At 63.9% G+C, this 15325-nt stretch overlaps 2 protein-coding genes across 8 annotated transcripts in view; one reads left to right on the forward strand and one right to left on the reverse strand.

The window, feature by feature from the left end:
* The window catches only part of SCRIB (scribble planar cell polarity protein), a 19470-nt gene extending 17982 nt beyond the window's left edge, over window positions 1-1488 (forward strand). For 5 of the 7 annotated variants that reach the window (XM_045074095.1, XM_045074099.1, XM_045074100.1 and 2 more), the window contains 6 exons: window positions 98-289; window positions 377-519; window positions 596-633; window positions 751-825; window positions 972-1023; window positions 1109-1488. In XM_045074095.1, coding sequence (XP_044930030.1) covers window positions 98-289; window positions 377-519; window positions 596-633; window positions 751-825; window positions 972-1023; window positions 1109-1254 — 646 coding nt within the window. In that variant the 3' untranslated portion in view covers window positions 1255-1488. The remainder of the gene's footprint in view (window positions 1-97; window positions 290-376; window positions 520-595; window positions 634-750; window positions 826-971; window positions 1024-1108) is intronic. The other 2 variants (XM_045074098.1, XM_045074101.1) reach the window with 1 other exon arrangement.
* IQANK1 (IQ motif and ankyrin repeat containing 1) overlaps window positions 1459-15325 on the reverse strand; it is a 23981-nt gene continuing 10114 nt past the window's right edge. Inside the window, exons 5-15 of the mRNA XM_045074063.1 lie at window positions 11725-11855; window positions 3923-4323; window positions 3642-3833; window positions 3431-3556; window positions 2968-3107; window positions 2839-2893; window positions 2603-2695; window positions 2320-2428; window positions 2138-2234; window positions 1928-2062; window positions 1459-1862 (exon numbers count right to left, since the gene is read on the reverse strand). Of these exons, the coding sequence (XP_044929998.1) occupies window positions 1559-1862; window positions 1928-2062; window positions 2138-2234; window positions 2320-2428; window positions 2603-2695; window positions 2839-2893; window positions 2968-3107; window positions 3431-3556; window positions 3642-3833; window positions 3923-4323; window positions 11725-11855 (1783 nt within the window). The 3' untranslated portion in view covers window positions 1459-1558. The remainder of the gene's footprint in view (window positions 1863-1927; window positions 2063-2137; window positions 2235-2319; window positions 2429-2602; window positions 2696-2838; window positions 2894-2967; window positions 3108-3430; window positions 3557-3641; window positions 3834-3922; window positions 4324-11724; window positions 11856-15325) is intronic.

The following is a 15325-nucleotide window of genomic DNA, read 5'->3' on the forward strand; positions in this document are numbered from 1 at the left end:
TAAGCTGAGCTGAGTGGGGGGTCCCCGCCATCTGCCAGGTGACCTGCGCTGGCTGCACCCCACCCACCGGCCCCTCCCGCCCTGTCTCCCTTCCCAGGCTCAGCCCCTCGTCCCCCCAGCCTCCCGGAGGCAGTGCCCCGGTGCGCACGGCCAAAGCCGAGCGCCGCCAGCAGGAGCGGCTCCGCGTTCAGAGCCCGGAGCTGTCCATGCAGGTGCCCGATCGGGCTCTGTCCCCTGCCGAGCGGCGAGCCCTGGAGGCCGAGAAGCGTGCGCTCTGGAGGGCAGCGAGGTGAGGCCCTGGTGGCCCTGTGAGGCCGAGCCCAGCCCCACGGTCACACCACCGGCCCACCCAACACCGCCTCCCCTTGGCCCGCAGAATGAAGTCCTTGGAGCAGGACGCCCTCCGTGCCCAGATGGTTCTCAGCAAGTCCCAGGAGGGCCGGAGCAGGCGCGGGCCCCTGGAGCGGCTGGCCGAGGCCCCCTCGCCTGCACCCACCCCGTCACCCACCCCCGTAGAAGGTCTGTGGCCGGGCAGAGGCGGGGGGCCCGCCCCACAGCTCAGACCTCTCCCAACGCCCACTTCTTATCCCCTCAGACCTTGGGCCCCAGACCAGCAGCTCCCCTGGACGTCTGGTGAGGAGCCACAGCTGTTGCCTGCCCTGCACCCCTCCCCAGACTCCCCTCCCCTCCCCCCTCCCCCCTCCCCCTCTTCACGCTCTCTGCCTTTCTCCCTCACGCTGTCCTTCCAAGGCCTTGTCTGGGAGGAAGTTTGACTACAGGGTGTTCGCAGCCCTCCCTTCTTCCAGACCTGTCCATGACCTGCAGGTACCAGGCCCGTCCGCAGGACAGCCGCGCGCACCTGCTAGCCTGGCCCGTACCCCTCTCTCTGCCTGTCTCGAGGCCTGTGGGCGCGGGGACCCCCACTCAGGCTCTTGGGGGCGGTCCTGACCCCACCCTTCTCCCCCTCGCAGTCCCCAGACTTTGCTGAGGAGCTGAGGTCCTTGGAACCGTCTCCCAGCCCTGGTGAGTCGACTGGCTCGGCCCCGGGGCGGCGCTCAGGCTGACCGCCCACCCCCATCACTCACGGCCTGCCTGCCTTGCCCACCAGGCCTACAGGAGGAGGCTGGAGAAGTGGCCGTGGTGCTCCTGGGCAGACCCTCGCCGGCCACCGCAGGCCCCGAGGAGGTGACACTGTGCAGCAGCCGGCGGCCCGTGAGGCCTGGACGCCGTGGCCTGGGCCCTGTGCCCTCCTAGAGGCTCCTGGTGCCTCCTCTCGACTTGGGGAGGGCCCTGCCAGCCGCACCGCCACCCTGACCCCGAGTCTTTTAACCTGGGTGTTAGCGTTTTCAAGAGACCCAGCGGGAGTTCCGGCCACTGACTAACCGCCCCTCCCCGCCGGGACCCGTCGGCAAGACTGTAACTAGTGACGTTTGTACAACCAAAGACTCTATTTTGTGGTTTAAGAGGAATAAAATTGACTACATTTTACTTCCTGTCTATCCCTCTGTCTGCCGCCACAAGGCTGGGCCCGTGCCCCGCTCAGCGAGCTCCCGAGGCCCTAGAGGCTCCCGCCGGGTAGCAGCACCCGCACGGGGAGAAGCACCTGCAGCTGCTCCGTCGGCGGCCACTGGGCCTTGGTGACGAAGATGACGCGGAAGCGCCCCAGGCGCGCGGGCTGGAACTGTGAGGGGCTGTACTCCGGCCCGTCGGCCGGCCGCAGCAGCGACAGGTAGCGTTCCTGCTCCAGGAGAGCCCCGCCCAGCAGCTCCTGCGCCAGCCCCGGCCGCACGGCCTCCAGCTGCTGCTGCACCACGGGGAACAGGTCCGCCTCGCACAGGTCGAACACCAGCGGCTTCCCGTACCTGCCGGGCGCGCAGTGGGTGAGGTGTCCGGCCCGGGGGAAGCCCTCCCAATGCCTCCGGCCTACCTAAGTGCCCCCAGCAGCGCCAGCCGGAGCCTCTCTGGCCGCAGGTGCGCCGGGTTCACCGCAACCACATAGTTGGTGTCCTGGTAGCGCAGGAAGGTGGCCGCCTGGCCCGAAGGGTCGATAACAAGCGGCCACCTGAGAGTGGTCACCAGGTCACTGCTGCCCACCCAACGCCTCTGGCCGCCAACCCACCCAGCCACCACCACTGACCGGCCGTCGGCGCGGATGCGGCCACCCACGTCCTTCATGAGTACGTCGTGCAGCTCGGGGACCTGGCATTTCAGCCCGGGCATCTCTTCCTCCCCGCCTATGGGGGAGTCACAAGTGGGGCGGGCCACTGACGGGAGGACCCGACGCCCACACCCCCTCCCTGGGCCCGGCACCCTGCCCACCCTCCTGCGTCTGCTCCCGAAGCTCCAGCCTGGCCATGGCCAGCGCCTCCGCAGCCTCCCGGGCCTGCAGCCGCAGCCTGTCCACTCGGGCCTCTGCATCCTTGATGGCCTGCACGAGAGGAAGGGCCTGGCACTCCGCTCAGAGTGAGCCTACGCCCCTCCAGGTGGGGCAGCCCAGACGCCCCCAAAGGCCGCTGCTAGAAGGTGGCGCCCACGCTCTGGAGGGGGACGCAGGCAGGCAGGCCGGCCGTGGAAGCCTGAGCCCGAGAGGGAGACCGCTCACCTGCAGGGTGAGCTCGGCCCGGCGCGGGTCCCTCCATCCGCGCTCCTCGTGTTCCCTGGTCCTCCGGTTGAGCTCACAGTAGGCCTGCTGCAGCTGGACACGAGGGCCCAGGCGGGGCTGTCGCGGCATCCTCCAGACCAGCTCCATCCCACAGAGGCCAGAGGCCAGCGGCCTGCAGGGCATCCCCCCACCCCACCCCCACCTGTCCCCACCTCCCGGGGCCTGGGCCCGCTCACCTGCGTTTGCCGCTGGTGCTGTGCCTCCGCCAGCTGTTGTACGTTGAGGTTCATGCTGGCAGGGAGAGCAGCCCAGTCATCGGAGGCCCTCCCCGCCACCCCCCACCTCTCTCTCTCCCCAGGGCACACCGCCTGGCCTCTGCCTCCTCCTGCTGCTCAGCCTCCCGGGCCTGGCGTTGCCTCTCAGCATCCATGCTCTGGAGCATGGCATCCGTGAGGTCCAGGTCCCACGACTGCAGCACACGGGCTACAGTGTCCAGGGAGGCCACCTAGGGATGGGTGACACTGGCCAGGAGCTCAGTGCCTGGGCTCCAGCCCCCCCCTCCCAGTTTACAAAAAAGGGCCCCAACTGGCAGAATCACGCCCCCAAAGCCATGACCATCACAGCACAGCTGCCCCCAAAATGAGATACCCAGGGGTCCTCTGGGCCTCTCCCTGCCAAGACCACACAGTCTCCACGTCCCTCTCGGGACCCCTCCTCCTCCCTCCTCACCCTCGCGGGCCAGTGCCCCAGGCCCCCTGCAGGCAAGCCGGGCTCTGAGCCTCAGCCCAAGCTGCCCACGCCCTGCCCGGGCCGCGCTCGTGCGCACACCTGCTGCGGGGTGCTGCCGTCATCCGCGTACACCCGCGGGTCCGCTCCGAGCCTCAGCAGCACTTCCACGGCCTCCAGGTGCCCCCCGAAGGCTGCTCGGTACAGCGGCGTCCGGCCGAAGGCGCCCTGCGCGAGGGGCTCCTGAGCCTGGCTCCGCGGGGGGCGGCCGTGGCGCGTGGCGCGTGGCCCCCAGCCCCGGCCCGGCACCCACCTTGCTGTTGGGGCTGGCGCCCTGCTCGGCCAGCAGCTGGATGGCCAGGGGCTGCCCGCCGGCCGCCGCCTCCGACAGCGGCGTGTTCCCGCCGGCGTCCTCGCTCTCCACCAGCGCCACCCGCCGCCGCCGCCGCTGCGCCGCCCCCGCCTCGTCGTGGCCCAGGCCCTCGCGGGTCAGCAGCTCGTCCGCCTGCGCGCGGCCCGCGTGAGCGCGCGGGAGCCCGGCCGCCCCGCCCCGCCGCCCCCGCCGCCCCCGCCGCCCCCGCCGCCGCCGCGCACCTCCCGCAGCACCGCCCGGATCTCGCCCAGGTCGCCGTCGAAGGCCGCTTCCCGCAGCCGCGCCCCGCGCCGCCGCTCCTCCCGCCGCCGCCGCTCGGCCGCCTCCGCCGCCGCCCGCCGCCGCCGCGCCGCCTCCTGCTCCCTGCGCACCAGGGCCACGAAGGCCTGCGGGCACACGCGGACCGAGGAGCCCCCACCCGCGCGCGCACCGGCCCCCGGGGTTCCGGGCGTCCCGGCCGCCCCCACCGCCGCGCGGCCCGGCCTCACGTCCCGCTGCAGCTGCTCCATCCGCTGCCGGTAGTCCCGCCGCTCCCGCCGCCGGCGCGCCAGCTCCCTCCGGGCCAGCAGCCGCCGGAAGGCGCACTGGATGACGGTGGCCGCTCGGTCCTCCGCGCCTGGCCCTGGCGGGGAGAGGGGGGCTCAGGGGTCCCGGTCCCCTCCGAGCGTCCTCCAGCAGCCACTGGGGCCTCTCCCGTTCCAGGCGCGCCAGGTCTCCGGGTCCACATGGCACGTGCAGGGCGCATCCCACCCAGCCAAGGGCCAGACACGGCCTAAAACCCACAGAGGCAGGGGCGCCCGGCCAGCTCCGGTGGTGGAGCCTGCGACTCTCCATCTCACGGTTTTAAGTTCAAGGGTGCCTGGGGGGGGGGGGTCAGTTGTTAAGCATCTGCTTTGATCAGATCATGACCCCAATCGGGCTCCCTGCTTGGTAGGGAGCCTGCCTCTCCCTCTGCCTGCTCCTGTTCTCTCTCTCAAGTAAATACAATCTTAAAAAACCAACCAACCAACCTCAGGGAGGTAAGTTCAAGCCCCACATTGGCTGCAAAGATTCCTTAAAAAAATAAAATCTTTAACATCTACACCTCAGGCCACGCAGCAGAGAGCAGAGGAGGAGGTGTGAGAACTGAGCCAGGAGCACAGGCAGGCCCAGGGCTCCTGACCTTCCCCAGCCCACGGCAGCGACCCCTGGAGACCCCAGCTGCGGAGGTCCCGCTGGAGAGCCGACAGGGGACCTGAGGCATGGTGAGGAATGTGGCCCCTGGCGGAGAAGCCCCGGGCACCCCCACAGGACCCTTCCCCCCCAGAGCCAGAGGCCCCCACAGTGTTCAGGCACCCGTGTGCCAAGGCTGGGCCGGCCAGGCCGAAGTGGGGGGTCTCTGCCCAGCAGCCCACTGGGACTCAGAAGAGAACACCCAGGTGTCACCTCCCCACACACCAGCCCCAGCGCAAGGTCTGAGCGTGAGGTAGAGCTCTGGGCACCGCCTGCACCAGCCACGGGTCTGCACCAGGCCCCACAGGCGCTCTGCCCACCTGAGGTCGGGTTGGTCAGCTTTTGGGCTTCTGTGTGCCTTTCTTGGAAACAGGGCACTGGGGGCAGTCACAGCCCACAGGCCTGTTCAGCTGTCTGATCCTGGAGCCTCGCGGGCTCCGGAACCATCCTAACTGCTCCGCGCGCTGCTGCTGTCCTCCGGGCGTCACAGGGCCAGTGACCGCTCTCAGTGGGAGAAGGGCCGGGCCAGGCAGCAGGGACCATAGCGGACGGCACGGCGACCCCACGGAACCAGTCCACGAGGCCCCCCTCCGCAAGCCGTGGCGGAGCCTCAGTTGGACTCAGGGAGAAAAGAGCTCGGAGACAAGGCGAGGCGGCGCAGATGCGGCCGCGGAGGGAGGGGCGCTCGGGGGGCGCTCGGCCCACGCACCAGCCGCGCCGCACCAGCCGCGCCAACTGGGCGGTGACCATGGGGGACGTGAGCAGACGTGCGCAGCAGGGGAGACGGGGCTGTGAGGATAATTAGAGACGAACTTCAGAAAAATTACCTGGGGCCTCTGGGGGGCTCCGTCGGTGAAGCCTCCGCCCTCAACTCCGGTCATGATCCCAGGGTCCTGGGATCGAGTCCCGCATCGGGATCCCTGCTCGTAGGGGAGCTGCTTCCCCTCTTCCTGCCTCCTGGCCCTCTTTCTTTCTCTCATGAATAAAATTTTTTTAAATGTTCCTGATATAAATCTTAAGGGTGACAAAAATGTACAAGGAATCAGGAATCCTGGCACCACTCGTGCCCCAGCCAGGCCGCTGAGCCTTAGGAAGACAGAGCAGCGCCGGGCACCCGGCCCGAGGGGGACGCCACGGCGGGGTCTCCTGGGACGCTTCGCCTGCCACAGCAACGGTGAATGTGGCAAGCCGGTGTCCGCGGGATTCTGACGGGAAGCAGCTGGAGACCACCCGGGGCTTCTCCTCCGGCCTCCCCACTGACAGCACCAGAAAGACGACACAGTGACTCCGTGTGGAGTCCGCGTGGAAGCCACAGGGAGTGCAGGAGGGAGGGCCCTGCCCAGGAAGGTGGGCTTCACCCCGGAGCACGCACGGCGGGGGGCCCACAGCCGAGGCCCGGGCAGACCACCGTGCCCAGCGGGCACCACCCGCGTGCCAGCCGGAGTGCTCAGGAAGCCCTGGGTTTGGGCTCGCCGAGCTGAGCTGATAAAAGTACAGAATGCAGCTTTGTATGCACACACGCGAAAAGATTTGTTGTTTATCTGAAATCCAATGTAAATGCCCACCCTGTGTCTTATCTGGCGGCCAGATTGGGTAGAAATCCTGAAGAACTCCGTTTCCGGGAAATGACCGCCCTCGTGGGCACAGACGGCCCAGCTGCAGGCCACTCAGCCCTTGATGGGGGCAGGGCGTCGTGCAGGAGACTGCGCCCGCACCCGTCGGGGGCTGGGAAAAGGGAGAGGAAGAGAGGGAGTCCCAAGCGGACCCCCAGCTCAGCACAGAGCCCGGCATGGGACTGGATCTTGACCCTGAGCTCACGAGCGGAGCCAAAGTCGAGAGTCAGATGCTTGACCGGCTGAGCCACCCAGATGCCCCCCAAAACGTTTACTATGTAGCGTGCAGCACCCCCAAGATAACCGGGCAAGTGCAGAAACACGTCTGACCCAAACACGAGGAAGAAGGACAAGAGGAGACCCGGACGGACGGAGCGGACACGCCGCTCTCGGAGGCCGACTTCAAGGCAAGAGTTCAGGGAATTAAAGATTACAGTTTGGGCGGAGCACGGAAACTGAAGAACCGATGGCAAGTTCAAGAACATGAACATACAGGAGCTGGACGGGTGAACCTGGCGGCATCAGACGCGGCCGCGCTCAGACGCACGGGAGCCCCGGAGCTGGAGCGCGAGGCCCGTGGGGGCGTCAGGTGCGGAGGCCGGGACCGGTCGGAGGCACAGGGGACTCGCACCGCACAGGGAAGAGGGCGGGAGTGGAAGAAACTTCTCAAAACTCGCCGGCGCCAGGTCACAGCGGTGAGAAACGCTACCAGCAAAATGGCTAAAAACAGAGCACAGCAGCGAAGTCCTTCCTGAGTCGGGAGGGCGCCGGGGGCTCCGTCCGCCCAGCGTCCGCGTCTCGGGCCGGGATCTCAGGGCCTGGGGTCGAGCGGGCCTTGGGCTCGGCGCTCCGCAGGGAGCCTGCGGGACGCGCTCGCCCTCTGCCCCTCCCCCACTGTCAGTGCGCCTTCCCTCTCTCTAAAGTGAATAAATCCTAAAGAAAATAAACTGCTTACAGGAGAAAAGATACATTACCTCCAAAGGGGTAAAAAACAAAATTAAGGCGCACCTGGCCGGCTCAGTCGGCGAAGCCTCTGCCTTCAGCTCAGGCCATGATCCGGGGGTCCTGGAACCGAGCCCCGCATGGGGGGCTGCTCAGCGGGGAGCCTGCTTCTCTCTCCCTCTCCCTCTCCCTCTTCCCCATCTGTGGGTGATCTCACGCTCACTCTCAAATAAAACTTTTTTTAAAAAAGTTAAGGCGAAATAAACCCACCTTTGGGCAAACAGAACCTAGAGGGGCCTGGGCAGCTGGCCTTGCTGGGGTCATGAACAGAAAATTTAAAAAAAAATACGCTTTTTGAATATAGCTGGACTAAGCTGAAAATCAAATAAAAAATTAGAGATACCCATATATTTAGAAATCCTGACGTACAACTTACAATAGCCCACGTGTCAGAGGAAAAAGGAGGAAGGACCTGGCCACGAGCGTTCGTGACCACGCCCCGCGGGGAAGCCGAGCGCGGGGGGCTCGACCGTGCATCCGGCCCGGGGGGAGATAAGCTCCTCTCTACTTTTTTTTTTTTTAATTAATTTATTTATTTTGCAGAGGGGCAGAGGGAGAAGGAGAGTCTCCGGCAGACTCGCGGCTGATTGCAGAGCCCGACGGGGGCTCAGTCCCACCACCCCGAGACCACGACTTGAGCCGACACCACGAGTTGGGTGTCGGACCACTGCGCCACCCAGGTGACCCTAAGCTGGTTCTCTTAAAGCAGGAAGCGGGCACTGGAGACCCGGCCCACCCGGACCAGTTCAGACAGGGGTAGTGGAAGGCAGGCCACAGCGCGGCAGGCCCCACGCGGGGACAGGGCCCTGGGCTCCAGGCGGAGGCTGGGGACGGCCGCCCCAGGAGACCTGCTGAGCCGTCGGGGTCACCCTCCGGGACAGACTGAACCTGTAGCTCTCGGACATGTGGCAGGAACGCAGGTGCGGCCACAACCGGTGGTGCCGGCTGTTTCCAGTGAGGCTCTTCGTGAAGATGCGCGGGTCCCCCCCGCCGCTCCGCGTCCGCGAGTCCCAGGGCCAGGGGCCGGAAGCCAGGACCCTTCGGAATGGCAGAGTAGAGGGACAGTGGCCGAGATCCGAGGGCCGTGGGCGCTGGAACTCCGCCTTGGCGGAAGACGGTCCAGCGGCCGCAGCCACGTCCCCTCCGAGACGCAGACGCCGGGGCCGGCTCTCCGTCAAGCTCGGGTGCCCACGGCCCACCGCGGGGGGAAGAGAGAACCAGGAGACGACTCCCAGCACCGCCAGCAGCGGCTCCCGGCGCGTGGAGCCACCTGCGGCCGCGTGACCGCCACGAGGCCGTCATCCCGCGCGCCCCTGCCGGACGGTGAGACGACGCGCGACCTTCGGCATGGCCTCCCCTTGTTACGAGGAAACGGGCTCGGGGGCGCCGACCGGTAACTGCGCTCCCTTCCTGCGCCCCCGCCCCCGCTGCTGCTCTTGCCACCGGAGCACCAGATCGGGACATGCAGGTTTCAAGAACGGTGGGGCTCTTGGATGACCGCGGCCAGCAAAACACCCTGAATTCCCGCGTCGGAACCTGGGGAGCTTTTTGTGACCTTGTGACAACAATCTCTTAGGTGTTAAAGATGCAAGACTGAGACAGATGAACCCAAAATCGAGGTGTGGCCGTGCACGTCGGGAAATCAGCATGCGAGCCCCCAGAACAGAGAGAACCGGCCACCGGCTTCCCAGGGTGCGGGCTTGGGTTTTGGTGTTTTGATTCATCAACACAAAATACTTAGGATGGGGTGTCGCCTACAGTAAGCGCTCAGCAAGTGTTTGTTGTAAGAAAGGCCAAGTGGAAGAGCCATGAACTTCCCACCAAAAGAGAAAATCAAAGGAAAAGGGCGCCCGGGGCACTCAGTCGTGAAGCGTCGGCCTTCGGCTCAGGCCGAGATCCCGGGGTCCTGGGATCGAGCCCCGCATCGGGCTCCCTGCTGGGTGGGGAGTCTGCCTCTCCCTCTCCCACTCCGCCCGCTTGTGATCCCTCCCTCACTGTCTCTGTCAAATAAATACAATCTTAGGGACGCCTGGGTGGCTCAGTTGGTTGAGCAGCTGCCTTCGGCTCAGGTTATGATCCCAGCGTCCTGGGATCGAGCCCCACATCTGGCTTCCTGCTCAACAGGGATCCTGCTTCCCCCTCTGTCTCTGCCTGCCGCTCTGTCTGCCTGTGCTCACTCTCTCTGACAAGTAAATAAAATTTAAAAATAAATAAATAAATAAATAAAATCTTAACAAAAAAAGGAAGAAAAAGAAAATCAAAGAAAAGCACGCGGTTCGGCGCCTGGACAGAACCGGCTTCTTCAGTCTTTGGAGGAACTGAACTGTTGTGACTCCGATGGCAGCTGCTGTCCCCGGGCGCTCTCCTCAGTGGGACAAAGCCACACAGCATCTGGCACCGGGTATGCGCCTTGGCTCTTTGGCTGGGCAGTTGCTTACCCTCCCTGGGGAAGCTCCTTCGGTGACATCACAATCATCGGTTCTCCAGCAGCCCCTGCAGGGCTCAGTCAGAAGGACGAGGGTCTCAGGGTCATGAGTTCGAGCCCCATGTGGGGTCTAGAGATTACTCCAGTAAACAGACTTAATTTTTTTTTAAGATTTTATTTATTTATTTGACAGACAGGGATCACAAGCAGGCAGAGAGGCAGGCAGAGAGAGGAGGAAGCAGGCTCCCCGCGGAGCAGAGAGCCCGATGCGGGACTCGATCCCAGAGCCTGAGATCATGACCCAAGCTGAAGGCAGAGGCTTAACCCACTGAGTCCCCCAGGCGCCCCAGACTTTACTTTTTTTAAAGATTAATTTATTTGAGAGCGAGAGAGCACGAGCAGGAGGGGCAGAAGGAGAGGGAGAAGCTCCGTGTTGAGTGGGGAGACCGATGCGGGGCTCATTCCATCCACAACCCTGAGATCCTGACTTATGCGAAAACCACGATTCGGACACTCAACCGACTGAGCCACCAGGTGCCCCTACTTCAATACATTTAAAAAAAAAAATCCAGTTGTCTCGAACTCAGTTGTCAAATTGGCATATCTCATTTAAGAATGTGATACTAGGGGCACCCGGGTGGCTCAGCGGGTTAAAGCCGCTGCCTTTAGCTCGGGTCGTGATCCCAGGGTCCCGGGATCGAGCCCCGCGTCGGGCTCTCTGATTGGCGGGGAGCCTGCTTCATCCTCTCTCTGCCTGCCTCTCTGCCTACTTGTGATCTCTGTCTGTCAAATAAATAAAATCTTAAAAAAAAAAAAGATACTATGGGGTGCCTAGGGTCCCGGGATCGAGCCCCGCGTCGGGCTCCCTGCTCAGCGGGGAGTCTGCTGCTCCCTCTCCCTCTGCCCCTCCTGCTTGTGCTCCCTCTCAAATAAATAAAATCTTTTTAAAAAATGCAAAACTATATTCCTCCCTGCCCATTTTAAAGTTGACATTTAAATTTTTTCATACCAAGTTTAAATAGTTTGTAAAGGATCCGATCTCTGATGTAACGATGAGACTTTGAAGTAAAACCCCTGCTGCTGAGCTCCCTGCCCAACAGGAAGCGAGCCACCAGGAGCCCATGTGGGAGACGGGACCACCGTGACCCCATCAGCACCCGCGGATCCCTCCAGGAGGCAGCCAGCAGCCCGTCCCAGGGTGCACAGCCCACCTGCCTCCCAGGCAGCCCCGACCGCTGACGCGGGTGACTGTCCCTGGAGGAAGGCATAGCCAGACTTCAGGGACTAAACACTGGGGGCCCGGACACCGCGACGCCCCCCACCCCCAGTGAGCGCGGGGACGTCTCCTGGGCAGGAGAAGGTGGGACTCGGGCCACAGCTCGCAGACCCGCCGTCTGCAAGGGTTGCCCGCAGGGTTGCTCCCCCAGTCCCTGAACGTGTCGGACACCATCAGACGCCCTTGGGAGAGGCCCACGTGGTGGGACCAGCGGCCAGGAGGAAGCAAGGTTCTCACTCCACCGCCCACAAAGCAGCAAACCCTTCCCCGGTCAAGCCCCAGGATAAGGCTGCAGCCTGAGGGAGACCCCTGTGGGCTGTGCCTGGACGCCCCACCCAGAGGACTGAGGGGCCACCAGAGCCCCGTGACGTGGGACGCACGTGGCAGCCACTGACGACCAACACGGGCTGCTCCCGCCGCAGCCCACGAACACCGGCCGGTGACCAGGAGGCAGAAGAAGGAGGGGCTCCTGTCGCCATCAGCCCAGGGACTCACCCGCAGAAGTTCTCCTCCTCCGCAGGGCTCTGGGGTCTGCCAGGGCGCAGGCTGGCTCCCAGCGAAGGTTTCCTCCGGGCGACAGAAGTATGGCCGGAACCGCGGACGGCGCCCGCTGCCCGAGCTCAGACCTGACCAACAAGGAAGCCAAGTGCATTTCTACCCAGCCGGGGTCACACACTCTGCCCCCGGCGTGGGCTGGCCGTCTGGTCCTCACAGGCACCGGGAGCACTGTGTCTGGACGCTGGGAGGCGAGAGCCCATGAGGGGTCACACCCTGCCAGGAGAGACCCCAGCCCCGGGGACGCCCCAGCTGAGGGAAGGGGCGGCGGGGGAAGGTCTGAGCAGCAGCTCCGGCCGCGACGGGTCCGGGAACAAGCGTAGCAACAGGCGCAAAGCTTCCTCCGCATTTGTTCTGTGTGTTTGTACAGATGAACTGATATCTTCTACTCTCTTCTGGTCTCTGCTGTTTTCTTACAGAATTTATTTTAGAAGGAGACAGAGAGAGGGCAGGGAGGGAGGCGCAGAGGCGGGGACAGAGTCCCCAGCGGACGCCTGCGCAGCGCGATCCCAGCACCGAGACCACGGCCTGAGCGGAAGCCGAGAGCTGGACGCTCAGCCGACTGCGCCCCCCAGGCCCCCTGGTTTTCCCATTTTTTATATACGACTCGTGGATACTGGTAAACTCTACCCCAAGTTCCGAGAGGCAGGTGAGCGACTCGGGCGGACAGCACACCGGAGGACGGACGGGCACGCCTGCCTCCGCACAGAAGACGCGTCGCGTTAGGCTCGGGGACGTTCATGTTTGCGCGAAGGGCACGTGCCAAGGGCCTGAGCAGGTCCTCCTCTGCGGGGCTCGGGATCGCGGGGCCTGCGCCGCACGGGCCCTCGGCCGGCTCCCTGCCGTGTTCTGCCGATGGCGCACGGGAGGGGAGACAAGGCAGGACGCGGGAGAACGCATTTCCTCTTTCCTGTCTGCTGGTTCTCCCGCCACCCCAGCCACGGCCACGCAGTGGGCTCTGCGCCAGGACAAGGGCGGTGTTTCTGAACCTTGTCACGACCTCACCTGAAGCAGGGGCCCCTGTCGCCCCTCCTGGCACCAGGACAGGAACCAGAGTCCGGGGTCAGAACAGATGCAGAGGGAAGTGCAAGTCGGCTCCAGGAAGAAGGAGCTGCTTCCCGGAAGCGGTTCACGGTAGTCTGTAAACCCTCCGCCTGACTAGGGTCCTTGCCAAGGCTCAGAGGGCAATCCCTTCACTAGGACAAGAAGAAAGACACTTGCGAGTGAATGCAGAGCTCACTCTGGGAGGAGACGGCCGGATTCTGAGAAGCCGTTCAGCAGCTGTGAGACCGCGTCTGCGGTCGTGAAGGGCCGCCAGCCAGACTGGCAGTTGGGACATTCTGGCCTGGAGCGGGGCGGACGGGCCATCTGTAGGGGCCTCTAGGTTTGTAAACCCAGAAGGACACCAGGCTTGGCCCATCAGAAGTCCGACGGCAGCCGTCAGAGTCCCTCGCGGCTCCCAGGCGAGCGCCAAGGTCAGACTCACAGCTCTCAGATTGGGGGGAAGCCGCTGTCCCTGAAGGAGGGTCCAACAATGCCGCAGTTCTCTCCCGACACTGGGTGCTCTCCCTGTCCGTCCTCGGGGGGCCCGGTGCTGCTGACCAGGATGAACTGCGCCCGGGGGGCAAGGGGACTGCACGGACTTAGGACTCGGGCACAGGATGTAAACGGACACGGCCCATGTGGATTTGTGACAGCACCAGAGGCCTCTGTGTATGCACTGGAGGCCAATCAGAGTAGGCGCCTGGCTTGAGTCCACCGCCACCAGGCACGGGTCTGTGGGGCCGTCCGGGCAGCTGAGACGGGTATGCTCAGCCGCCTCAGAATGCTCTTGTCGGGTCCTTAACCAATGGGGTCGTTGCGGCAGGAGAGCCAAGTGGGAGCCCAGGGAACCCCCACGCCCACCAAGGTAGGGGGCAAGATGGAGCGGTACTTTCCTAGAGGAACTGCCGAGATCCACGGCGACCCCCAGCCCGAAGGGCCCGTGGGAGCACAGCCAGCGGGTGTCTGAAGGAGCCTCCGTCCTCCCCAGTAACGGTGGAGGAACAACCGCCATCCCCAGCAAAAAAAAAAAAAAAAAAAAAAAAAAAGTTGTGAATCCAGACACACACGTTACATCCTATACAGAAATTAACTCAAAATGGGTCATAGACCAGCGGCGCGTAGTGGGCCAGTTCTTGATCTTGGGCCTGTGGGTTTGAGCTATAGACAGTACCTTAAAAATGAAATATTTCTTAAAAAATGGGGGCATCTGGATGGCTCTGTCAGTTACGTGTCTGAGTCTCGGTTTCGGCTCCGGTCACCGTCTCGGGGTCGTGGGATCGAGCCCTGTGCTGGGCTCTGCGTTCAGCGGGGTGTCTGCGTGAAGAGTCTCTCCCCGCTCGTGCTCTCTCTCTCTCTCTCTCAAGTAAATCAATGTTCTCAGACAACGGATCACAGACCCAAATGTTCCGCGAAAGGCTAGGCGGCTCCTAGAAGAGCGCGGGGAAACCCTGGCTGGCCTCGGGCGTGGCGACGATTCGCAGATACAACAGCAAAGCCGGCATCCACGAAAGAAAGAGCGGACGGTCTGGGCTCTCGCTCTGCAGCAGCCGCGGTCAGAGAGCGAGAAGACGAGCCAGCCGCAGACGCGAGGAAATGTCTGCAACAGGCACGTCCAGAAAAGACGGGCTGCCCGGACCGACCGCGGAGGCCTGACGCTCGACAGCGAGCACACAAGCGGCACCGTTAGGAAGCGGGCCGGAGAGCTCGCCGACGCGTCAGAGAAGAGTACAGAGGGCGAATGACCAAATAAAAGATGCTCCACGTCACGTCATCGGGGAGATGCATCGGGGAAGCGAGATCCCACGACACACCTGCTGGGATGGCCAAAATCAGAGCACCCACGGCACCAGGTGCCGGCGAGGACGCGGGGCAGCGGGGACGGGCGCTCCCGGCCGGCGGGAGAGCAGAACGAGCCGCGCGGCTGCTCCGCTGTTGCCCTGCACCACTCCGGCGGGGGTGGCGGGAGCTGGGGAGACTGCACGGGAGCTGGGCTAGGGCTGCGTGGGAAATCACTGTACTTTCCCCCAACTAAAGGGAACCTAAAATTGCTCTGAAAATAAAGACCTGGGGCACCTGGGGGGGCTCAGTCGGTTAAGTGTCTGCCTTCGGCTCGGGTCGTGGCCTGGGGTCCTGGGGTCGAGCCCCGCACCGGGGTCCCTGCTCTGTAGGGAATCTACGTCTCCCTACTCTGTCTCCCTGCTTTTGTTCTCTCTGTGTTAATAAATAAAATCTTAAAAAACAAAAAAAGCCTTAACTGAAGAAAAAAATAACCAGACAGACATGTTTGAGGAAAGCAGGTGCAGAGGTTCCCATCAGGCCTCTGTTGAACCCGCCGGTCTCGCCTTCGCAGAACACAACTGAGTAATGGAAGCCGGCAGACGACACTGAACCTGGGCAGTGGCAGAACCGGTCAGAGGGACCACGCGGGAGCAGAACCACCCAGCCGCTGGCACGCCGGTGCAGAATGACGGGTCTGGCAAACGCCTTCCTCTCAGCA

Source organism: Mustela putorius, unplaced genomic scaffold (genome assembly GCF_011764305.1).
Source record: "Mustela putorius furo isolate JIRA1106 unplaced genomic scaffold, ASM1176430v1.1 tig00537303_pilon_pilon_pilon, whole genome shotgun sequence".
NCBI lineage: Eukaryota > Metazoa > Chordata > Mammalia > Carnivora > Mustelidae > Mustela > Mustela putorius.